Source organism: Aulonocara sp. 'chitande type north' Nkhata Bay, linkage group LG18 (assembly GCF_057382095.1).
Source record: "Aulonocara sp. 'chitande type north' Nkhata Bay isolate Kocher_YH1m ecotype deep benthic linkage group LG18, A_spYH_male_GT1.1, whole genome shotgun sequence".
NCBI lineage: Eukaryota > Metazoa > Chordata > Actinopteri > Cichliformes > Cichlidae > Aulonocara > Aulonocara sp. 'chitande type north' Nkhata Bay.
The window spans coordinates 34785242-34811143 of NC_141361.1; the positions used below are offsets into that span (position 1 = coordinate 34785242).

At 42.4% G+C, this 25902-nt stretch overlaps 2 protein-coding genes across 2 annotated transcripts in view; one reads left to right on the top strand and one right to left on the bottom strand.

The window, feature by feature from the left end:
- myo15b (myosin XVB) overlaps positions 1-25902 on the top strand; it is a 126743-nt gene that overhangs the window by 17913 nt on the left and 82928 nt on the right. Inside the window, exons 6-14 of the mRNA XM_086273304.1 lie at positions 4856-4949; positions 5023-5126; positions 5235-5298; positions 6984-7346; positions 7422-7535; positions 10407-10465; positions 13811-13934; positions 14031-14126; positions 15123-15254. Coding sequence (XP_086129430.1) covers positions 4856-4949; positions 5023-5126; positions 5235-5298; positions 6984-7346; positions 7422-7535; positions 10407-10465; positions 13811-13934; positions 14031-14126; positions 15123-15254 — 1150 coding nt within the window. The remainder of the gene's footprint in view (positions 1-4855; positions 4950-5022; positions 5127-5234; positions 5299-6983; positions 7347-7421; positions 7536-10406; positions 10466-13810; positions 13935-14030; positions 14127-15122; positions 15255-25902) is intronic.
- LOC147309072 (uncharacterized) lies at positions 575-3001 on the bottom strand. The gene is made up of 3 exons (XM_086271534.1): positions 2298-3001; positions 1846-1981; positions 575-1590 (listed from the first exon to the last, which is right to left on the bottom strand). The coding sequence occupies exons 1-3, from the start codon at positions 2891-2893 to the stop codon at positions 838-840; spliced, it is 1485 nt and encodes a 494-aa protein (XP_086127660.1). The 5' UTR covers positions 2894-3001; the 3' UTR covers positions 575-837.

Here is a 25902-nt window from a genome sequence, read left to right on the forward strand (position 1 = left end):
GCCCCTAAACTAAAAAAGAGCCACGCATATTACTGGCAAGTGCAAGGACAACTGCCCATCAGTGGGATGCAGTGGTGTGACTTTGTTGTGTGGGCACAAGAGGACTACCTAGTGCAAAGAATATACATGGATACAGATGTGCACAATGCAATCAGAGAAAAGGCAGACTATTTCTTTTTTTTACATATATATGCCAAGATACCTGTGTTTGAAAAAATGAACAGTAAAAACATAGCAAAAAGAAAAACAGATCCTTCAGGCTGGCTGGAACAAAATATCTGATGTTTTATTTTCAATATATTTCATGAATTCTTTTGTTGTTACATGTTACTTTTATGTGACATCAATAAACTGTTATTTAAGCAATGGCATCAATTTAATTTTTAAAAACACACATTAAAACGTTGAATTTGTGCAGAACTTATTTACATGGTAAGTATTTAAAACTCCATGCCTAGCATACTGATATACATTTAGACAATAACACAACTGAACTGTAGAAAATGATAAATGGTATTTTTGATGTTCCAAAAGCTCAATGTCACTTGTGATTTTAAAACGATTTAGTGATTTACTTTATAATTTTGATAAACAGTTTTGTTGAATCTGAATAGTAATATAGTAATATAATTAAACAGTATTATTAACATTAAACATTTGCAATGAATTTGAATTATCAATAACTGAAACTCAACTATCAGCACTCAAGTACCAGTTCTGTAATCAAGTATTGTCAGCTGAGAAGGAAGAAATTCAACTGTAGTGGCCTCAGCTGCAGGTCATTTTCCATAAGTTACTTGTACTGGCACTGGTGTCTTGGGAAAAATCCATCTTGTCTCACTTAACCCATTTTTTAACTAATGCTGTGTTCTGGTAATTTGACAGCATACATGCCACTGCAAACAGTTGGTTGATATTATAAACATGTGACATGGTAATGATGCTATCAAAAAGTTTGTTCTGTTTGATCCTCCTAATGACTCGCTCCACATGTACCCTGAGTCTGGCTATGGCCTGCGTCTCCTTAACCTGGTATGCTGGCATCTGCTTCTGCTTAGATAGAAAAGGTGGGCAGTACACTTTGCATTTACAACAATCAGTGATTAGGAAGCCCTTATCTACCATCACTGCCATGTCTTCAGTCAACTTCTCAGCAATGCCTGATTGTTTGAATAGTTCCTTGTCACTAACCGAACCAGCATACAGATTAGAGATGAATGTCACTGGACCATGTGGAGCTATGCCAACCAGGGCTTTCATCGTACAGTGGGATTTGTACAAAGAGTACATTTCACTTTGGAGAAGTGGTGAGGATGGTGTCTGACACCTCAGCTCTGTACAGTCAAGGATCATCTGGGTGTCTGAGAAATCTTTGAATTCCTCAGGGAGGTAAGCTTGCACTTCTTCACGTGTAAGCCAGATGCACTGAGACCCCAGTGCAGTGGCAAGAAAATTTGTCCATGTTGCAATAATGCGGCTCACTGTGGACTGGTGTATGTTAAATCGGTGTGCCAGGTCCCTCTCCTTCAAACCAACTGACAGGAAAACCAGGAAAAGAAAAAACTCGTCAATTGGCTGTAGCAGCTGCCTCTGGAAGGTGAAAACAAAAGGGAAAATGTTACTCCTTAAGCTATGAACTAGTAAAATTATTCTTTTCTTGGCTAAATGTTTTGTAATGGTTAGGCATACCATACTGTACCATGGGGTAAACAATGAGGTGCTGTAGTGCACAGGTGTATGTATGTAAAGGATACTGAGTCATAATGTACATAATGTAATGTTATTGTACATAAATACAATAACATTACACCTCTAGTTCTAACTACCAACAAACCCATAACCTACTGTTGATGTGCGTGCAGGTGTCAACACTTCTTCGTTCCGATTGGCAGCTGACTTGGCTCTTGAAACCCGGATCATTTTATAGATGCAAGGCTCAATCAAAACCCAGAATGCCATCAAATGATCATAGCTTGGAAATCTATTCACGAGAGAGCCATACATCGTGTCAATCATTAATTAACATTACACACTGACATAAAAATAATGTGAACTGTGACAAATATGCTAATGGTATGCTGTATAAAATAGTCTGATTAAGAGTATTTGGTGTTGTATTTTACCTGTAGCATTAGGATATCGTTTAAATACTAAAGCATCTACATAAAACATACAATCAGCAGAGAAAAAGTAAATTTCTATTTTGTTTTCATTAAGACTGGAAAAACTTTCGAAATTTAACTGATGGTGACCTTGGTATATTTTAAACAGTTAGCTTGAATAGAACTTAGATGTACCTGGTATAGAATCGGATGTCAGTGTCGGAGCCAGCAAAACGCTGTAACCCAAATTCTCGCTGGACACGTAACTCCTGTATTTCCTTCCTCAGAGTCTCCACGTCTTTGGACAGGTCTTCTGCAGCTGATGCAGATATGTCCAATGCAGACGGCTCAGGGACTGAGCAGTAGTCATGATCTCTTGTAAGACTTTGCTCTTCTTGATCGTCAGGAGGAACTAGTTCAGGGCGTCGCTCCGTTCTCTCCCAAACACTACGCCGCGGTGGTTCAACTTTATAGCCATTCCACTCAAAAAGTGTTGGTACAGCACCTTTAATAAGCCTCCTTCGACCATCGAGGGTTGTTGGCTCTATGAGTTGATCACTGGCAAAGTGTCTGCAGCAGACCCTGGTGTGAGAGGTGATCGTGAAATGATCCCGGCGTATGTTTACCAGCCATTGTCTTCTCAAGTCGGAATGGGTCGGAAAGGCATGAAAACTTAGTATGCCGTTAAATTTGGCTGAAGCTGAACAAAGTGGGACACAGCAATGCTCGGAGTATTTCTTCTCCTGTTTTTGAAAATGTTCTGTTTTAAATACTTTCCTTTTTATACTCATTCTGAAGCGACATTAGCATAGCTACCGATAGATAAGCAAACGTACCGGAAACGCACAAGCGGTACTATTTGGAAACGGAAATACGTCACATGCCCTAGTGCAAGTAGTCTATTGCCTTCAGATGACCCCAAAGATAAAAGTCTAAGGGGGTCAGATCGGGAGACCTTGTGGGCCATTCAACTGGCCCACGACGACCAATCCACTTTCCAGGAAACTGTTCATCTAGGAATGCTCGGACCTGGCACCCATAATGTGGTGGTGCACCATCTTGCTGGAAAAACTCAGGGAACGTGCCAGCTTCAGTGCATAAAGAGGGAAACACATCATCATGTAGCAATTTCAAATATCCAGTGGCCTTGAGGTTCCCATTGATGAAGAATTGACCCACTGTTGTACCCCATATACCACACCAAACCATCACTTTTGTTGTTCCAACAGTCTTGGAGGGATCCATCCAATGTGGGTTAGTGTCAGACCAATAGCGGTGGTTTTGTTTGTTAACTTCACCATTCACATAAAAGTTTGCCTTATCACTGAACAAAATCTTCTGCGTGAACTGAGGGTCAATTCAATTCAATTCAATTCAATTCAATTCAATTTTATTTATATAGCACCAAATCACAACAAAAGTCGCCTCAAGGCGCTTCATAGATACAGAGAAAAACCCAACAATCATATGACCCCCTATGAGCAAGCACTTTGGCGACAGTGGGAAGGAAAAGCTCCCTTTTAACAGGAAGAAACCTCCGGCAGAACCAGGCTCAGGGAGGGGCGGCCATCTGCTGCGACCGGTTGGGGTGAGAGAAGGAAGACAGGATAAAGACATGCTGTGGAAGAGAGACAGAGGTTAATAACAGATATGATTCAATGCAGAGAGGTTTGTTAACACATAGTCCTGTTCCAATTTTTGTTTTGCCATTCTGCAAATTCTGTGCACCGATCTGGGTCATCCTCGTTGAGATGCTGCAGTAGCTGGAGTTTGTAAGGTTGCCATTTGTGAGTAGCTAATATCTGCCGAAGGGATGTTCGACTAATGCCACTCTCCAGTCACATGCGGCGAGTGCTACTCTGTGGGCTCTTGCTGAATGAAGCTAGGACAGCCACTGATGTTTCTTCATTAGTGACAGTTTTCTTGCGTCCACATTTTGGCAAATCCAACACTGAACCAGTTTCACGAAACTTAGCAAGCAGTTTGCTAACTGTAGCATGGGAGATGGGTGGTCTCGTAGGGTTACTGCGTTCACCAGATATCAACACAATTTCTATCCGCTCCTCACGTGTTAACCTCTTCGACATGTCAATGGCTGTGAACAAAGAGAAACTTGTAAATAACTCATGAACGAATAAAGTTACGTTGAAACCAAGCACACCATTGTTTTTCTTGTGACATTACCAATAAGTCTGATGTGTCACATGACCCTCTTCCTATTGAAAAAACAAAAGTTGTATCCAAGATGGCCGACTTCTAAATGGCCACCATGGTCACCACCCATCTTGAGGAGTTTGCCCCCTCACATATACTAATGTGCCACAAACAGGACTTTAATATCACCAACCATTCCCATGTTATTACGGTGTATCCATATAAATGGCCCACCCTGTAGGACCTTTATTTTAAGATTTTTTTGGATGTACTGGATAGCAACTTGGGATTAGTCTCTTGCCCAAGGATATTTGGCATGCAGACTAGAATCCAGGAATCAAACCACCGATTAGTAGGTGACCTGCTCTGCCACCTGAGCTACACCTGCCTCTGTAGTGGTGTGAGTCATGGTTAGTAGGTCATCCACTTCCATTCCAGCTACAATTCTGCATCTCGACTGATATTGAATGTTTTCAGGTTTTATACTGACATTTATAGTTCCAACAGCTGATAGTCTACAGATTTTCCTTCAGCATCAAAAGTAGGATTTTGTCATATTATGTAATTGTCTGTAAATTTGTCCTAACCTTTCTGTGTAGTGGCCAAAGTGGTTCAGGGAAGACTGAAGCTACCAAACTTATAGTCCACTACCTCAGCTCGATGTATAAGGGCAGAAATTACAACCTCCGACAGGTAGGTCAAAGTATGTTCATCTTTCAGCTATTTTTGTCTGTTTCTTACCATTTTCTTTCTCTTCCCTAAATAGCCCATGGAGGTCTTTCCAATCCTAGAGAGTTTTGGGAATGCCAAAACAATCCTCAACAGCAACTCCAGCCGCTTTGGCAAGTACCTCCACATCCACATTCTTCAGTGAGTTTGCCCAACTTAACTCTTTGTGTATTTGCATTTTTCTGGTGTTACTAGCCCTGGGGATGACTGGTTGTAGCTGTTTTATTTGTCTCTCCTCTTGGTTGGCAGAGGAATTGTTGTAGGGACCTCACTCTCCAAATATCTCCTTGAGAAGTCCAGGGTTGTTTTTCAGGTGAGAGTATTAATTAAGGTATGTTGTTACTTTTCAAAGAGATACAATTTTGATCAGATTGAAACTGTCACAGTAGCCATGGGTCAGTGTGTCAACCACTCTGATCCCGACTTAAATATCTGAATAATTGTTATGACTGCCCAGAGAAAGAATTCTAATGACACAAGGAATACATTTTCTCCAGTGCCAGAAGTAAATTTCCCAAGATTCCCAGAGAAGGAATCCTAAAGATGTATGTCCCCCTCTCTTTCTGGCCAAATTGAATCTGAGCACTATATTTGCAGATATTTTGAAGCATTATATAAATTAACTTTCATGTTAAAGGGTAATGGGACAAAAACAAATTATCTCCTTAAAGAATCCTTAATCAAACCACTTGTTCAACATGCTTAAATGTGAATTAAAGCAACCTTTGTTCTCACCCACTGCTGTTTATTCTACACTATGAAAATCTAGAGTAAAGCTACAGAAGTTTAAAAGAAATGGGTCTATTTAGGCACAGATACCTGAGTTTATATCGGGGCATGAGATGTACTAGACAGTATTTATTTTGAGTCTTTAGAAACTTTACATTACCACAGGGATCACCCTTCATATCTTTTCTTTTCTTGGTATTTCTCCAGCTGTGTTCCTTTTTCCTGATTTTCCTGTCACTTGGTACAGCTACATCTATTACTATGGCTGTCTTCCTCTGCTTGTCTATTACTGTCTAGTTGGTTGGCCATCACTGGTTTATCTGTCTGTGTCTTGAAGTCCCGCAGGAACTTACTTGGTCAGTCCCCACCCTAGGAGGCGTGTTCCTTTTTTTCTGTTTTTTCTTTCTTTCTTTCTTTTGCCTGTCCTATCCGGCAGTGTAGAAATCAGAATTACTGTCTGAAGGCCAAGAAAAATGCCCAACAGACTTACTTTCCCAAGTGACCGTTACCACTTTTGCTATACTGGTCCACATAGTTTTCATAGTTTACTAGACTTTTGTTAGGATTATTTTAAGTTATTACTATCAGAACAGAGAGGACTGGGGATGGGAAAGAGAAAGAAAAGTGAAAGAGAAATTGGGAAGAAAGTTAACAGAAGGAGAGGGAGAGAAAAATAGAGGAGAAGACGGTTTGAGAGAGTGAGAAAACGGACTAAAAATCTGCTGCACCATGTGCTGAAAAAGATAAGCAACAAACAACACAGTAACAACCACCATATGCAAAACAGTAAATAATAAATATTAAATGTATATATATGTATATATATGTTTAGAGCCAGTACCTGACCAAGATACAGTGACGTCTGTGTGTATCTGCTTGTATACCTGTGTGCACACTCGTGTGTGTGAGTGCGCTTGTGTTCATAAGGTTTCTCCATGTAAATGTCTAATAGTGGGTGTGGGAAGATATAGCCCTGACCCACAGGACATGCCTCCCCAGAGCCCAAGGAGGATGACAGCAGGGCAATCGCGCCACCCACCTGTTTGTCTGTCATCCTTTGATCTTGCCTTGGCTCTCAGTATTTAACTAACTCAGTATTTAAAATTATAATTTATCTTTCATCAGTGTTTCCTGTTTACATGAAGTGAACATGTGAAAATGCGTTTTACTCTGGGTTTTTTTTTTTGTTGTTGTTGTTGTTGGGGTTTTTTTGTAAGCACATAGAAGTCATGACTTTAATTCTTAGTTGTTTTCTCATTTTCCATGTAGGCAAATGAGGAGAGGAATTACCATGTGTTCTATGAACTGCTGGCAGGTATGAATGGCTGGGACAAACAAGAGCTCTACCTGCAGGAAGCTGAGACGTATTACTACCTAAACCAAGTATACACAGAATACTTTGTTTTTCACGAGTTTTCCATATCTTTTCAATCATTATGTGCTAGCCTTTTTTCCTCTGTCCTCCTAAAGGGTGGTACCTGTGAGCTGAAGGAGAAGCAGGACAAACAGGACTTTCAGCTTTTGATTCAATGCTTTGACATCATAGGACTCCATGCTGAGCAGGTCTCCACTGTCTGGGCCATCCTCTCCTCTATCCTACAGCTTGGCAACATTTGCTTCAGCTCATATGAGGTATGCATTCATGGAGGAGAGAGAATGAGAGACAGATTAGAGATTAATGTCATACATCCAATCCTGTCATTTCAGAGTGAATCATTTGAGGTGGCTCAACTCTTCAGTGAGGCCGAGGCCAGGAGGGTGGGCTCACTGTTGCAGATTTCCTCTGAGGCTCTTCAGACTGTGATCACTCACAGAGTTACCGTTAGTAGCCAAACACCAACATAAGATTTATTCTGTCTCCCATCTTCTGAATTTAACTTGTAACATCATCATTGGTTCTTATTGGTGTTTATTGGTTCTTTCTGACACTTAATATATAGGGACAGTAGAACAAGAAAGTATTATTTTTGGAAAGATGAAGCACAATCTATTGTCAGTACCTTTGCTAGTACTAGATACCAATAGCGTATCTTTAAAGGAAGCAAGATCAAATTATTTAGCACTTGACTGGCTATTAGAAAACTGAAGAAAGGTAATGACTCACTTAAGATAAAGTGGACAACCTTATTGCAGCCAGCCACATTGCAATAATGTCAAGATACTGGCATACCCAAGTGCAACTGCCTGTGTGCATGTGCGTTACTTAACCTTGGAGCACCTGCTACCAGGATCTACTATGGGAAGAAGGTAAGCAGCCGGAAGCAGTGTAATGCTTTGGGCAATGAGAAACCTTAGGTCCTGTCATCCAAGTGGATGTTACTTTAACGTATACCACCTACCCAAACAGGCCATCTAATGCTCATGGAAAGAGCATTCCACAGCACACCTTCAGAAGTTTCAGGGTTGCAACTTCTGAAGGTGTCCTATCCTGAAGGTTTCATGATAGCCTCTCTACTTTAGATTAAGCTTAAAGCTTTCCTTTTAGACAAAGCTTATAGTAAGGGCTGGATCAAGTGAACCTGAACCCTTCCTTAGTTATGCTGCAAGTGGCCTAGGATTCTGCAAGCTTCCCATGATGCATTGAGCATTTCTTCATTAACATCTTTTCACTCTGTGATCATATAGCACCTTGTATTCAATCATTAATTATTAGTAATATCTAGCTCTCTTACACAGTGTGACTTTTGTTCTCTCCTGATGGGTCAGGACTGGACAGGACTGGTCAGCCAGTGTCTCAGGAAACATGACATCAGTAGATGGAACACAAGCAGCATCAAAATTCCTGGACTGACTAGCATTGTCCATGTCCACCTGGCTGGAAGGCAAGATGGGCCCACATATGCCAGTCCTGTACTTCACAGCTATAGCTACATTAAGGACTTTTTCGTCAAGTCCCATTGGGCTGGACAACAAAGATGCACTGATCTCCCACTGGGAGGCAGTTTTAAGCAAGGGAAGAAGAATCCCTAGCATGAACCGGTTCTGATGCACCACTTTCTTCTGGCCAGTACTTTCTTTTCTCCCAACCCTCGAAGAGGTTTACCTGTTTCATTTACACAGTCAGAATATAATAACTAAATATAATAACATTATAACATTTAAATATTAGTACAACAGAACCACGGTGGATCCGTCCACATTTGCATGCTTTTCAGTATCTTTATTCACAGCTGTTGCAATTTAGACATCAAAGCTTACAGGCAGCTTAGGATCCTCGCACACCTCGCACACCTCGTCCCCAACCTCCGGCGCCGGCTGAGCAGCTCCCTCGCATGCCCCGACCTCCAGCTCGGCTGCCTTCCTCCAGGTAGTGGGAGTGGGTGCATCCACCTGCCAGGCACCAGCCGGTCTCACCCATTGAGTGGGTACAGGTGCGGAGGTAGGCTGTGCCCTAGCTGGGCTCACCCTGCAGACCGGCACTGGCGCCAGAGCAGTCCGGGCCTCAGCCACTCCCCCACAGTTGAGTGACACCAGTTGCCGTGGCAGTGGTGTCGGCGAGGACCAGATCCGAGTTGCCAGACTCTCGATCACCTGCATCCAGTGCTCAATCCGGTGCTGGAGTTCTTCCCGCTGCCTGCTCCCTCTGCATAGCCGCTAGCTCACCACCCTCAGTGGGGTGGCTAAAGCTCAGGTGGTAGACCTACTAACCGGAAGGTTGGTGGTTGGATCCTAGTCTGCTCCAGTCGGCATGCCAAATATCCTTGGGCAAGATACTAACCCCAGGTTGCTCTCCAATGCATCCATTGGAGTGTGAATGTGTGTATGAATGTTAGTTAGACAGCGCTAAAAACATAGAAAAGTGCTTGTGTGAATGGGTGTGATTGGGTGAATGAATGAGTTGTGTAAAGCGCTTTGAGTGAGTAGATAGAGTGAGAGTGAGTGAGTGAGTGAGTAGATAGAGTAGAAAAGTGCTATATAAGAACCAGTCCATTTAGGCCAGCTCCTTCCCTAGCTGGCCCAATCCTGGGTCTGCCGTGCCCCAATAATGGGTTTCAGCACCACTGAAAAGAACACACGGCAGACCCATCCATACATTCATTTTATTCACGACTGCTTACACACCAGCTGAAGCTTTTCAGCTCGCAGTTCACCCTTTTGACAAAAACAACCACAACAGTTAGAGTTCATAGACTTTAAGACGGCGAGGTGTGATTGTGGATGCCATGTAGGTGCATCTGCCTCCCCTGCAGTGTCACTGCAGACCATGCCCCGAATGAGGCCGGTGAGCCATCCGGTCAAGCTGAATCAGCAATCACGGCCATGAGTCGGAGCTTACAGGCAGCTCGACGGGGGTCTGGCACAGCAGCTGAGGCTCACTCTGAGCTCCAGCGGATTGAGGTAGGTCCAGACGAAGCAGAAATGGATATGATGCCTAATTATTCCAATATACATACAAAAGTCCTTTACAACATGAAATGACAGCTCCCCCACAAAGAGTTTCCAGGAAAAAAGGGAATCAAGTGACTCAGTTTATTGTCTGCTGTCTGTTGCCAGGGATAATAATATCCAGGTTTTACAGAAGCAATAGCATCTCAATTAATGAAGGCCATATTCAAAATGTGGTAGCTAGGCAGTGACACAATTAATAGCAGAAATACCGCTACCTGGGTAACCTCTGTTCTTGGAAAACACCCTGAGAAATTAAACCACAAATCACTAGCTTGTTTTTATTGATTAATTTTTTGTCCACAGGAGACCACATATGACAGGATCTACTGCCCCCTGTCTGTGGAAAGTGCCATAGAATCAAGGTACGAAAACTAAGCTATTTCTTCATGATTGATCACATTCTTCAGTAATAAAGAATAAAATCATCCATCCATTTTCTTCCTCCAAGACTTCCCTTTCTCCTCCAGCCCACCTGGGGAACATCAAAGCGTTTTCAGGCCATCTGATAGATATAATCTCTCCAGCATCTACTGTGTCTAACTAGTGTTCTCCCAGAAGGGCATGCCTGGTTGGAACACCTTACCCAGGAGACAACTGTCTCCTTTAGATATAGAGGAGCAGCATAATTTATTAATTTAGTAATCCAAAAATAAAAGATAAAACAGTCCAGTGTCCCATTTGAGTACAAAGTACAAAAAACCACACACAGTCCAGACGTCGATCACTTTAGCAGGGGTAGCAGTTGTCCTCTAAGACCCACCAACCTGTAAGAGGACAGCCAGTAATCACTCCAGCCTCCATAACTTAACTACCTTTAGGCTGCAGCATATAATAGGCCCTGGCCTGCACAGAGAGACAAAGTAACACCAGTTTCACTATATGTCTGTGAAGGTTCTCAGTCATCCAGGTCATCGTAGTCAAAGGAGCTTGGAAAGAAAAGCGTCTGGACTTCTTTAAGTTGCTTGAAGACGTTTCACCTCTCATCCGAGAAGCTTCTTCAGTTCTAAGGTCAAATGGTGGAGAGTCCCAGATATAAACCTAGTGGGAGTATCCCCCCACAGAGGGACAAAAGGACCCCCTGATGATCCACCATTTGACCTTAGAACTGAAGAAGCTTCTCGGATGAGAGGTGAAACGTCTTCAAGCAACTTAAAGAAGTCCAGACGCTTTTCTTTGCAAGCTCCTTTGACCAGTTTCACTATACAATTCTCAGTGCAACAAACCATCCATCCCAAACATATCAGGTCATCCTAGATTTCATCACATCACATACCTGCACAGAGAGACAAAGTAACACGACAGTGTTTTGTCGTGTGGGCCATAAGTGGGCCAAGCTTCCAGTTTGGATTCGGGAGACAGACACTATCTCTACTTTCAAGATTAGGCTTCAAACTTTCCTTTTTTCTAAAGCATGTAGTTAGGGCTGGACCAGGTGACCCTGAATCCTCCCTTAGTTATGCTGCAATAGATGTAGGCTGCCGGGGATTCCCATAATGCATTGAGTTTTTCCTTTCTCACTCACTATGTATTAACAGACCTCTCTGCATTGAATCATATCTGTTATTAACCTCTGTCTCTCTTCCACAGCATGTCTTTATCCTGTCTTCCTTCTCTCACCCCAACCGGTCGCAGCAGATGGCCGCCCCTCCCTGAGCCTGGTTCTGCCGGAGGTTTCTTCCTGTTAAAAGGGAGTTTTTCCTCCCCACTGTCGCCAAAGTGCTGCTCATAGGGGATCATATGATTGTTGGGTTTTTCTCTGTATCTATGAAGCGCCTTGAGGCGACTTTTGTTGTGATTTGGCGCTATATAAATAAAATTGAATTGAATTGAATTGAAGTAGACTAGCATATCAGTGCAATCAGTTACACCTGCCTATTAGTCCAACTCCATTACAGCCATTGGCTCACCGCAATTGTGACACACACAACCACTCCCAAACCAGTGCAACGTCACACAATAACATGGAGATGAATTAATACAGGGAACACTAGTCCACCATGTTACACCTTTCTGTCACTTGTATCAGCAATCTGATTTTTTTCTTCTTTAACTAGCAATAATACTTAGAGAACTAAGAATATTAGTGTTAACAAAAAGATCAAGCTGAGATCACCAAATTAATGCATTTCTCAACAACGATGCTGCATCTGATGGCCGATGACTGCATAACATTAGGACACGAAAATTTACTAGCATTGGGTATCAATTAAAATGTAAAACAATTGGATTAAATGACTAGTACGTCTGGTAACGACTAGGGACAATGGTCATGATAGGTGAACATCCCATGACCTACATGGTAAAAAAGTGATTGCTTCCTAAACATAATAACTGGTTGGGCATCCTTTAGCAGCAACAACTGCAATCAAGTTTTTATGATAACTAATGAGTCTTGAACAGCACTGTGGAGGAATTTTGGCAGACTCGTCATTGCAGAATTGTTGTAATTCAGCAACATTGGAGGGTTTTCAAACATTACCACCTATTTAAGGTCATGCCACAGAATCTTAATTGGATTCAGGTCAGGACTTTGACTAGTCTTCTTTTTTTTTTCAAAAGCCATTCAAAGGTGGACTTGCTGATGTGTTTTAGATTCTTGCCCAGCTGCAGAACCCAAGTACACTTCAACTTGAGGTCATGAACAGATGTCCGGACATGCTCCTTCGGAATGCTTTGGTAGACAGCAGAACTCATCGTTCCATTTACCACAGCAAGTCTTCCAGTTTCTGAGCAGCAGAACAGCCCCAGACCATCACACTACCACCACCATATTTTACTGTTGGTCCCTGCCAATGTAATGGCACAAAAATTAAACTTTTGTCTCATCAGTCCACAGAGTATTTTCCCAAATGTCTTAGGCCATTTTTTTACCCAGTCTCTTTCTTATGGTGGAGTCATGAACACTGACTTTAAGTGAGGCAACTGAGGCCTGCAGCTCTTTGGAGTTTGTTCTGGGGTCTTTTGTGACCTCTTGGATGAGTGGTCACTGCGGTTTTGGGATAATTTTGGTTGGCCAGCCACTCCTGGGAAGACTCACCCACTGTTCAATGTTTTTGCCATTTATGGATAGTGTCTCTCACTGATTCACTGGAGTCCCACAGCTTTAGAAATGGCTTTATAACGTTTTCTAAATGGAGAGATCTCAATTACTTTGTTTCTCGTTTGTTCCTGAATTTCCTTGGATCGTGGCATGATGTCTAGGCTTTTAAGGATCTTTTGGACTACTCCAGGAGTCTGGCCTGGGTGTAGCTGGAGAAATTGAACTCAGCTTTCCAAAGAGTTAATTGATGTTATAACAGGGGGGGAAATCACTTTTTATATTTTTTAATTTTATTTATTTATTTTCGTAAGCATTCCATCTTAGTTTCAATCACCAAGGTAAAGCAAAGTGACGCATTGAGTCTATTTAGTATTTATGCAAGGGTGTTTATACATCACTAATTTAAGTTTCTGTTTATAGGATAATTTGGTCTTTCAATGTGGGCACAGATCTGGACAAAATGTTTGCAACTGAGAACAGAGATATATTTAAACTCTATCAAGATGTGGGTCTAGCTTCAAAAATTACAATATCTTTCCTATAATTTCACTCAAAAGTAGTTTTTCTTTTAATATACCATCCATGGTTGAAACCCACTTCTTTCAATTCTATCTGAGAGCAGTAAAGTGACTTTTATCTCTGTTTTCCTTTCTTTTCTCCTCTCTAGAGATGCCATTGCTAAAGCCTTGTATTCTGTTCTTTTTGACTGGTTGGTGGAGCAGATTAATGAATGGCTGAGTCCCACAGAAATGGACAGCACCGTGGGCATAGTTGACATTTATGGATTTGAGGTAAGTGTCCAGTTTGGACTTTGGTCTGGAAACGTGCAAGTAATTAAGCATATTCTTGTGCAGATAAATTCACAATGGTCCTGTGATCTTATGCAGAACCTGGGAGTGAACAGCTTTGAGCAGCTGTGTATCAACTTTGCCAATGAGCATCTGCAGCATTTTGTCAACAAGGCAGTAATCACTCAGGAACAGGTGAGTGTATTGTATACTGCCCATGAATTATCAACCATCAGAGTCACCCATTACAAGCGGGTTCTACGTATTCTGAATAAATTATTTAGAAATATCATAATAATATGCTATAACTTGATTAAATTATTGAATTACTACAAAAGAAAAAAGGAAAAAGAAAATCCCCAATCCCTGGTAGATATTTCACAAGACTTGCTGAATGCTTCAACTTAATGTAACATTTAAATTCAGTTGACCTTTTGGGAGAAAAAAAAGATTTGCCTTTAAAATTTAAGAGCTTTACCTACAACATCATAGATGGGTTGTACGATTTGCTCTTTGTCTAGCCTCTCACCTGGGACCAATTTGCCGGGGTGAGGAGTGTCCAATAGGGTTTGCTGGAAGAGTATGGGATGTCTGGCCCATTATTACAGGCTATTTGGACCCTGTACATCTGCAGAAAGAGAATAGTCTGTAATGCTGGCATTAAATAGGATTTTTTTTGGTGAGTGTTGGGCTCTGCCAGGACTGCCCTTTGTCACTGATTACATTCATAATTTTTATTGACAAAATATTTAGGCATAGCCAAGTGGTGGAGGCTCTTCATGTTGTTGGCCCAAAGAATTTCAGAAGATAATGTGGTACTGTTGGCTTCTTCAGGTGGTGACCCCCAGCTTTCTCTGACAAGGTTTGCAGCCAAAGTGTAGAGGAGGGGGAATGAGCACCTTCAAGTTCAAGAACATGGTTCTTAGCTAGAAAAGGGTTGAATGCGAACTTCAACTCTTGGAAGAGGTTGTTGCCTCAAGTGCATGGGTTTATCTCGGGGTCTTATTCACCAGTGAGAGTGGAGCAAGGGATTGGCAGCCATCCATGTAGCAGAAATTAGTTCCTGATGTTTTTTAAAAATAAAATCAGGATTTGTAACTTTTTATGTGTGAGCATGGTGAGCATCTTTTATAAATGTTTTCATGCCATTTAATTGACGTCAGTTTGTATCACTGTGTCTGTGTCCTGCAGGAGGAGTACAGTGCAGAACACATCCATTGGCATCATGTACCACTTAAGCACTTCCACTCCTGTCTGGAGCTAATCTCCTCCAAGCCACATGGCATCCTCCGGATACTGGATGACCAGACCTGCCTCCCGCAGGTACGTACACACACACACACACACACACACACACACACACACACACACACACACACACACACACACACACACACACACACACACACAGATATAGACAAGTTGTATACAAGTTATATAAGCTGTAGGGTGTAATATAAAGAATCAGGTCCAAGGAGCAAGTGATCAGTTTAATATAAGGTGCAATGTAATCAGTGGTAGTGCACACTGAGTAAGAGGTAAAGACTAGAGGTTGCATTATACTATAATAAGTACGGTTTATAAATAGGTGGGAATGTTATTTATAAATACAGTGAAAATATCCAAAAAGGTTAACAGCTCAGTTAACCTTCAATCAGGGTGGAGGTTAGGCATGTTTGACAGCCTGTGGGTAAAAACGTTTATTGCGTCTGTTTGTTGACCTGATCGACCTGTAGCAATTTACCAGAGGGAAGGAGGGAAAAAAGTGAGTGTCCAGGGTGTAAGGGGTCCTTGATGATGATACCGGCTTTCCGCTGAAGTCTGCCAGTATAAAAGTCTCTGAGGAAGGTTAGTGCAGTGCCTATTGCCCACTCTGCCGCCCTCAGCTACCGCTGCAGTTTTTTCTTGTCCTCCATGGTAGAGCAGTTAAACCAGAGTGTACAGCAGTAGGTCAGAAGGCTATTGATGGTGGAGTGGTGGAAGTTAATTAGCTGTTTTTGAGGTGGACCAGGTAAGGTTGGCCGAGACCACGAGGAACTTGAAGCTTTCTACCCTTTCTACCTCTTCCTCATCGATGTAGAGGGTAGAGTGCTCCAATCGCTTGGTTCTCCTCAAGTCAATTATCATCTCCTTGGTCTTGGCTGTGTTCAGATACAGGTTATTGTTGTTGCCCAGGTGCTGAACCGCCTCTCTGCAGACTGAATCACTGTTGTTCTCGACTATCCTATGATAGTAGTGTCATCAGCAAATGCTATAATGGTGCTACTGGTGTGAATTGGAGAACAGTCATGGGTAAAAAATGAGTATAAGAGGGGACTGAAGACACACCCCTGTGGGATGCCTACGTTCAGATTGAGGGTGGAGGAGGTGTGCTCTCCCATCCTGACGTCCCGGGGTCTGTCACTCAGGAAGTCCAGTGTCCAGTTTGCAGGGTTGAACTGTGTTGAAGGAGGATCTGAAGTCCACAAACAGCATCCTCATATAACTGTTACTACTGTCCAGATGTGTGAGGGTTGTGTGAAGAACTGTTATGTCAACCTCTGTTGACCTGTTTGCCCTGTATGCAAACTGGTATGAATTGAGGTCTGCAGGAATGACAGCCTTAATGTGTGACATGATAAGTTTCTCAAAAAATTTTGGCGATTATTGGTGTTAAAGCAATTGGATGATAGTCATTCAAGCAGCTCACCGTGTTCTTCTTGGGCACTGGAACGATGGTGGCTGACTTAAAGCAGGATGGTACTACAGACTGTAGCAGTGAGAGGTTGAAGATGGTGGTGAAAACCTCTGCTAGTTGGTCTGCACATGCTTTAAGCACTCTTCCTGCTACACTGTCTGGACAAGCTGCTTTCCTCGCATTGACTCTGCACAGTGTGGTTCTGACCTGATGCTGCTCCAGCTGGATGGGGATATTGTCCCTCCTGCTACTGGTATCACTGTTTAGTTTGCTCAAAGCGAGCAAAGAACTGGTTTAGGGTGTCGGGTAAGGTGATATCCGGAGAGTTTGTTTGTGTGCGATTATCTGTGTAGCCAGTAAGTGTCTTGATCCCCTGCCACTAGTTTCTGGAGTTGTTTTGTTGAAATTATGCTGTCCTCACTAAATTTTGTTGCAGGCAAAGTAATTTCAGCTATACAGCTAGCTTAACATTCTTTATTCCCAGCACTTCATCCTCCAAGAAACAGGCCGCTTGTTGTGTTTGGCAGGATTTAATAATGAAAATAAACTCTCTCTCTCTCTCTTTTTTATAAAACTGTACAAAAAAAAGGAATACAAAATACACAATGAAGACATGTTCCATTACACTGGAGAATAACATTGCTCTAGTGAAAGATACATGACCACAAATGAAGCATCTGCTGAAAAAATACCTGCCTCCATATGATTTAACCCAAAATAGTTACTAATACACATTATATGTATAGGAACTTACGGATGAAGCCGATATTGTGGACTTTAACACCAGGATTGCAGAGATTGCCATCAGATTACAATTTTTTTCACTGCAGCAGCAGAAGAGCACACTACTTCCTGTAGTCCACTTCCTCTACAAAAAAAGACATCCTGCTTAGTTACCACTAGGTGGTAGTAACACTTCTAAACAACTATAATATGTCCGTTCCATGACAGAAATGTTCCTCGATATGCTGTTTGCATTTGTGTTTGGCTTTTTTCAGCCCTTTAGCAGAGATTGGCGTGCCTCTTTGTAGGCTTGTTGATCTCCTGATTTGAAGGCATTGTCACATGCTCTTAATAGAGATCACACCTCGCTGTTGAGACATGGCTTCTGTTTTGGGAACACTTTAACAGTCTTTGTTGTTGTTACACTCTCAGTACAAAAGTTGTATGAGAGTATGGCAGATGTGTGGCCCTCCAAGTCTGATCCTTCTGCACATATACCCAAAACCGTGTGGTCAAAACAGTCCTGTAGGGCTGTGGTGGCTTCCACGGTCCACACTTGTACTGTTTTTACAAATGGTCTGTGTCTGAATTAGAGGTTTACAGTGAGGAACATAAGTATTTGAACACCCTGCGATTTTGCAATTTCTCCCACTTAGAAATCATGGAGGGGTGTGAAATTCACATTGTAGGTGCATTCCCATTGTGAGAGACAGCATTTAAAAAAAATTCAAGAATTATTTGTTTGATTTTTAAAGAATTTATTTATATTGCACTGCTGCACATAAGTACTTTACAACCTGGCAATCAGCAAGAATTCTGGCTCTCAAAGACCTGTTAATATGTCTTTCAAAAGTCCACTCCTACTCCACTTATTAATCTAAATTAGTAGCCACTGTCTGAGCTCTTTTTTTTTTTTTTTTTTATCTCACAAATCCATATTTTATTTACAACAGAACATAGACAACACATTAACTATTTAAACTGAGAAAATGCACTATTTTCATTTTATGATTGCAGGCAAGTAATTTTAGCAGCCAGACTCTTCTACTGTTCTTATATGCAAAGCCTTCCCTGAAAAAGACATCGTCTGGACCTGCATATACTTTGCAGCTTTCATAGCGCCCTTTCAGATGTGCAAGTTGCCAATTCCATAGGCACTGATGCACTTCCATGGGGAATAAGGACTTTAACATTAATAACAGGAAGTAACCAAAAAAAAAACCTGAAAACTGAGACAGGGCAATACAGTTGGCATGAGGAAATGAAGAACTTAGTGTCAGAGTCCAGCCTGAGGGTCATGACAAATAATTAAAAAGACACCACTTGGACCAAAACGTACAAAATTATTAACCAAATAAAGTAGAAAACTGTAGTACTCCATGAGGTTTGCTAATCAGTGTTCTTGGTGTATCAGTATCTGGATGGGTTATTGAATGCTAAGAATGCCTGATGTTGTATAGAATAAAATCTAAAACAATCAGGCCAAAGCTAACCGAACAAATAACACAATGAATTGTCTCCCTGAATGGAGAAGAGCTGAAACAGTCAGCTCTTAAATGCTTCAAGGAGACTGGTCAGGTGCTTTCAGTTGCACTGATTAACCCCACCTACCAGGAACTTGCAAGACAACTCACAGGGACACATGGGGAAAAACACAGCGGGAACTGGCCAAGGGAGAGGGCTGTTACACTCAAAACACAAACGGGATCAACAAAGCCAACCGATATTAGGACCACGACATGCATACAGGTTTTGCATCTTTTTTTTTTTTCTTTTTTTTTTTATGTATTTATTTATGCAAGTTTCAAAATTTTTTTACACATTCACAAACAGCGGGACAGAAGAACACAGACAATAAAGACAATAACAACCAAAAAACAAACAAACAAAAAAACAAAACAGAGCAACAAACCACACAACAGGGTACATGGCCAGCACTTATTAAAAACAGCAGAGAAGCAAACAAAGCAACTGGTATACATGTCAAACAACTCACAATCTAGTGAGTCCAATCCACAAGATCAAATCCAAAGATCGCTAGGAGGAGCTGATAACAATCATGCAAAAACAGTTATGGGCAACAGCTCAGAATGCAAGCAGTTAAAACAACGTGGTCAGGACCCAGGGCGTGGACTGTCCTTCTTAATGTGGTCTATAAAGGGCCCCCATATCTTCCTGAACTTCTCCATGGAATCAGACGTAGAGAACCGAATTTCTTCCAGGTATAGACAGGAGACCATCTCCTCGAGCCACCTCTTGAAGCAGGGAGGGGAGGCAGATTTCCACTCCCCCAGAATCAGACGTTTGGCAATCACCATACCAAACATGAGGGCCTGTTGAACAGCAAAGGGAAGTGCCAAGGAGTCGTCGGAGCAGCCCAGGATCACCATAAGACAGTCAGGATACAGTTGCCTATCATAAACAGTGCTAAAGAAACTAAAAATACTAGTCCAAAAGGCTGTAAGCGTAGAACAGGACCAAAAAAGATGGCCAAGAGTACCGTCCACAAGTTTACATTTATCACATTTGGGGGAAACGTTAGGAAAAATCTTGTTCAATTTGGTTTTGGAATAGTGCAGTCTATGGACAACCTTAAATTGAATTAACTGAAGCCGGGCGTTAACAGAGCATAGTTTTATCCGACTTAACACTTCAGCCCATAGATCGTCAGAGATAACCAAACCAGTGTCCCTTGTCCAAGCCTCTTTAATATGGCAAGAGGGGGCTGCCAAAGAAAAAAGGTTGACAAGCCGAGAAATTAAGTGTTTTGAGGTGGGAGGTTCGTTCATCATATTGTAAAAGACATGCTGTATGGGGATGGTATCTAAATTTGAGAATGCTTGCTTGACATAATTCCTAATTTGTAAGTACCGAAAAAAATGACTTGTAGGGAGATTGTACTTTGTCTGAAGCTGAGCAAAAGAGGCAAAATGATTGTCAATATAAAGATCCTTTATAGCAATTAACCCTTTGACAGGCCATTGTTTGAAAGCAGCATCCATTGTACTAGGCGTAAAGCTAGGATTGTGGCAGATCGGGGCAAAAGTTGACACTACCGGGAGGTTCAAGATTCTCTTAATTTGATTCAATATTTTTATGGAGTTGCAAAGAATAAAGTCATCACATGCACTTTTAATAACCGATTTTGAAAATAAGATAGCTGGCAAGGATGCTCCAGTGTGGTCGATAGCAGTGCTAAGCTCCAATTCGAGCCATTTAGGGCTGGACCTGCATCCCACAGTATCACCAACTATAGACAGATTCCAGAAGACCCAGGCTCTGGCATTACAGACCCAGTAATAATGTCTGAAAACTGGAAGGCCCAGACCACCCTCGTCCGAGGGCTTTTGCAAGTGAGACTTCGAGATGCGGGGGGGCTTGTAGGCCCAAACAAAAGGCATGATAATTGCATCCAACACTTTGAAAAAGGAAGACCTGAGAAAAATAGGAACGTTCTGGAATAGGTACATGAATTTAGGGAGCACAACCATTTTGATTATATTGATACGGCCAATCATTGAAAGTGGGAGAAGTTTCCACCTATCTATCATACACTTGAGCTCATCAGTTAGAACCGAATAATTAAGCCTGAAGAGGAGTTTTAAGTTCCTAGGGATGTTAATACCCAGGTATGAAAAATAATCCTGGGAGACCTTAAAGGGCAAACTAGACAGGAAATCAGGGCCCAGACCAGACGACAGCGGCATAAGAACAGACTTCTTCCAATTTATGGTGAACCCTGATAGGTGGCCAAAGCTGTCAATCAGCTTAAGAAGTGGAGGAAGGGAGATCTTTAAATCTGAAAGAACCAATACGATATCATCTGCATACAGACCGATGGTGTACTCTGACGTGCCACAATTTATACCAGAGATATGGGAATTGGCTCTGATGGCAATGGCCAACGGCTCAAGAGCTAAAGCAAAAAGCATTGGAGAGAGGCAACAACCCTGCCTTGTCCCACGGTGTAAGAGGAACGGGAGCGACCTCTCATGGTTGGTAAGGACCGAGGAACGAGGGCAAGCGTAAAGCAACTTAATCATATTCAAAAAATTCGACCCAAAACCAAATTTTTCAAGAGTAGCAAACAAATAAATCCATTCCACCTGGTCAAAAGCCTGCTGGGCATCGAGTGAAATCACCGCAGAATTGGGCAGTGTCGTTGAGTACATCGCATTTAAGAGACATCTAGTATTAGAAAAAGAGAATCTATTGGGGATAAAACCCGATTGGTCCGGATGAATTATAGAGCCTATATGCTTATTTAACCGGTTGGTTAGGACTTTAGCAATTATCTTTTGGTCCGAGTTGAGAAGACTTAGGGGACGATAGGAAGAAACATTAGTTTCGTCTCTGTCTTTTTTCAGGAGGAGACATATATGGGCATCGTAGAAAGAATGAGGGAATGAGCCGTTTAACACTGCGCAATTTACCATCCGAAGTAGCAGGGGAGCGATAACGTCAATATGTGTCTTATAAAGCTCTATCCCGAAACCGTCCGGACCACAAGCTTTTCCATTAGGAAAGGAGCAGATTGCATTTCTAATTTCCTCCAGCGTAAAGTCTGCATCGAGTAAGCCCCGTGCAGCCTCAGGAAGAGTCGGGATGTCTAAAGCATTAAGAAAATTGGTGATTTCAGCAACTGTGGCCATGGTACTAGATGTGTATAACTGACAATAAAAACTGCGAAATCTGTCATTTATCTGCTTGTGATCAGACAGCAACTGGCCAGTTGCAGAGAGAATTCTGTGTATTGCCCTTTCAGCTTGAATGCCCTTCAGCTGTCTGGAAAGCACCTTGTCAGCCTTTTCACCAAGCTCAAAATGCTTCTGTTTTAATCGACGAATACAATTCATGACCTGCTCCCCCAACATGTGGTTGTAGTCATATTTCAATTTGAGAATGGTATTAAGTGTGTCAGCAGCCCCGGTATCGCGATACTTCTCCTCCAACACAGCCAGCTCTGCCTCAATATTAGTACGCAGCCTGAGTTTGTCCCTCTTCTGAGAAGCTTGATAAGCAATAATATGACCTCTAATAACGACTTTAAAGGACTCCCACAAAACCGAGTCTGAAACTGCACCATTATCATTAAATTGTAAAAATTCTGCGATTTTAGTAGATAGGTAAACCGTAAAAGAGTTATTTAGATATAAAGAGGGGTTAAATTTCCAATTGTATTGGGGGGTATATAGGTTGAAGTCAATTACCGTTGAGAGAGGTGCGTGGTCCGAAACTAAAATACTGTGATAAGTGGAACTAACCACTTTCGAAATAAGCCTGGAATCAATAAGAAAATAGTTAATTCTACTGAAACTGCCATGGACAGGGGAGAAGAAAGAGTATTGCTTTTCTAACGGATGCTGGTGCCTCCAAATGTCAACCAAGTCCAAAGATTTAGTAAGAGTATTGAGTACAGAAACAGCTCTCAAGGTTGGGGCCAGGGACGCAGAGGACCTATCCAACAATGGATCGAAATAACAATTAAAATCACCACCGATAATGATATTATGGTCATTGTATTGTGAGACAAGATTGAATATTTTACTAAAGAAGTCAGGGTTGTCAAAATTAGGGGCATAGATGTTCAAGAGGACTACAGGGGTGGAGTTGACTGTACCTGTAACAAGTATGAACCTCCCACCTGGATCACATATCTGAGTTTTGAATATAAAAGGAATAGTTCTGCGAACAAGAATGGCAACCCCTCTCGCCCTGGAAGAAAAGGCGGACTGGTACACCTGTGACACCCATACCGATCTTAATCGCCTCTGCTGTGAAGGTTGGATATGGGTCTCCTGTAAAAAAATTATATCAGAAGACAGAGATTTTAAATGCGAAAATACTTTACCACGTTTAAGAGCTTTGCCCATACCCCGACAATTCCAGGTCGTAAAAGTGATGTGGCTCATCCCCAGCTTAAGTGAGTGGATGGTGTACGACGATGTGGAAGGACAAAATGAAGGCTTTGAGGTTTGACAAATAAAGAGCTGGCACTTACATCAAAAAACAAAAACGACACATATTTAGAAACATGTAGACCCCCCCCCTCCCACCCCCACCCACCCCACAAACCGCAGAAAAAAAGATAGCGGAACACCCCCAATATCCAACAGGGAGGCAGCCGGGAACCAGGGCCAGCCTGACTGAACGCTAATACTCAAAAAAAAATACCATGGAGCCCCGTGCGCCCCACATATAATCTATTTAACAAACCTGAAAAACAAAATTGTGCACCAAGTACGAAAGATCCAACTCAAATATCTAGATGGACATAAAACTTTAACCGTTGCAACAAAACTGCAAATATGCAGAAATGAGACAGAGCATACAGAAACATGTGCATATTCCCAATATCACAACGTAACACAAATACTGTAGAAGCAAAACCCAATAGGCAAAATAGGCACTGTACACCGTTTCAGTGCGGGAAAGACATGTACTCTACAGTATGTAAATCACAGTATGCAAACCAAAAAAACCTTGATATTGCGCATTGATTAGCTGAGGACAAAGATGTTGGATCAAAACATTCAACATAGCTGGGTAGAGAACATTACTGCAGAAAATGCGCAAATATGTAAACATGTCGTGAAATTAGTAAGTCACTTGTGAATTATTATTCATTTGCAGAGCCAATGGAGTCAGCAAACCGTGCAGCTTCCTCCAGCGACATAAAAGTCTTCGATGTGTTGTTATATTCGACATGGAGCTTTGCGGGAAAGCGAAGAGAGCACTTAGCACCGGCGTCAATCAGCCGCTTCCTCACACCACCAAAGGCCTGCCGCTGCGCCGAGACCTCCGCAGTGTAATCAGGAAAAATGGAAACTCTGTCTCCGCGGTACGGCAAAGGAGACCTTTGCCTGCTGAGTCGTAGTATGTCAAACACATCACGGTTGTTGTGGACTTTAGCGATGATGACACGTGGCCGTTCATTGGGCTGTGGCTTCGGTCTCAGGCTACGGTGGGCTCGGTCTATTTTTATCGGCCTGCTGAAGTTCTCACGACCCAAAAGCTCTGGAAGTAGGTTAGCAACGAAGTCGGTAGGGCTGCCTTTCTCATCCCCTTCCTTAACTCCAGCAATCCTCACGTTGAGTCGGCGAGAGCGCCCCTCCAGATCGTTGATCTTAGCTTTGAGGAGAGTGTTAACCACCTGTAGCTCTTTGCACGATGCTTCCAGCGCTGCTAATCGGCTATCGTTAGCGGACATAGCTTCATCAAGGTCTTCAAACCGGCGCTCAGACTCATGATATTTCTTTTGGAGAGAAGTTAGCGTTGCATCAATTGCATCGAGACGGCCCTCAACAGACTTCTTCAACCCGTCCACGAGCGAGGTTATTTTGGAAAGCTCAGCTCCATGGTTAGCGATAGCCGCTAATATGGCATCATTACCTGCCGCCGACTGGCTCGCCTTGGACGTATCCCTCTGGCTCTCATCTTTCTTCGGCATGATGACAAAAGATCGGCTCCGACAGTCCGCGAAACAGATTTTAAAACTACCCAGCTAGAAATAAACTTAAAGTGCAACTTTATGAGTGAGAAGGCACGGAGAGCACAGAAAACACGTCTACTCCATAGCTGCACACGAGCGCCCCCCACTGTCTGAGCTCTTTAAAGACACCTGTCCACCCAACAGTCAGTCAGACTCCAACTACTACGATGGGCAAGACCAAAGAGCTGTCAAAAGACATCAGAGACAAAATTGTGGACCTCCACAAGGCTGCAAAGGGCTACGTGGCAATTGCCAAGCAGCTTGGTGAAAATATATCAACTGTTGGTGCAATTGTTAGAAAATGGAAGAGGCTAAAGACGACTGTCAGTCTCCCTCGGACTGGGGCTCCATGGAAGATCTCACCTTTTGGGGTATCACTGATGATTAGAAAGGTGAGGAATCTGCCCAGAACTGCACTGGAGGAGCTGGTCAATGACATGAAGAGAACTGGGACCACGGTGTCAAAGGTCAGTGTCGGTAGAACACTACGCTGTCATGGGAGTGTCCAAATTCATGGGCTGCATCGTCCTGAGGCCGCATTTGTAGGCCGATTACGTCACAGCAACGTGACGAAGGCTGTCCAAATTCGTAGGCTCCTCCGAATGCAGCCGACAAATGTCTCCTCCTTTTCCCCGAATTTGAAGGATGGGTTGGGTGTGTCCTTCGTGGTCCACCATATCCCAGAATTCATAGCGCGGCCCAGCCAATTCCAGTCTTCAACAATGGCGGCTGCTACTAAGTTTTTAATATTACTCTTATTACTCTTTCTGGGTCACAAAATAAAGTTTTAACATGTTTTCAGGTGAGAATGTAGCTACGTAAACTTCAAATATCTGCTCGGTTCACCAAGATATCACACATTTGCAAAAGTGTTCCGACATTTTCGGAGACGTCTGCTACCCACCAGCTCGATAGCTAGCCAGGAGCTTGAGGGTCACTGGAGCCGCCGAGAATGGCTCGACGAAACTCCCGGCACATCATTTTCAGCTCTTTGCAGTCTTTCGCTACTCAAGTTAAACATAATATATAAGTCACGTAGATAACCTAAAAATGTTATTGTTGGGCTTTTTTCAGTATTT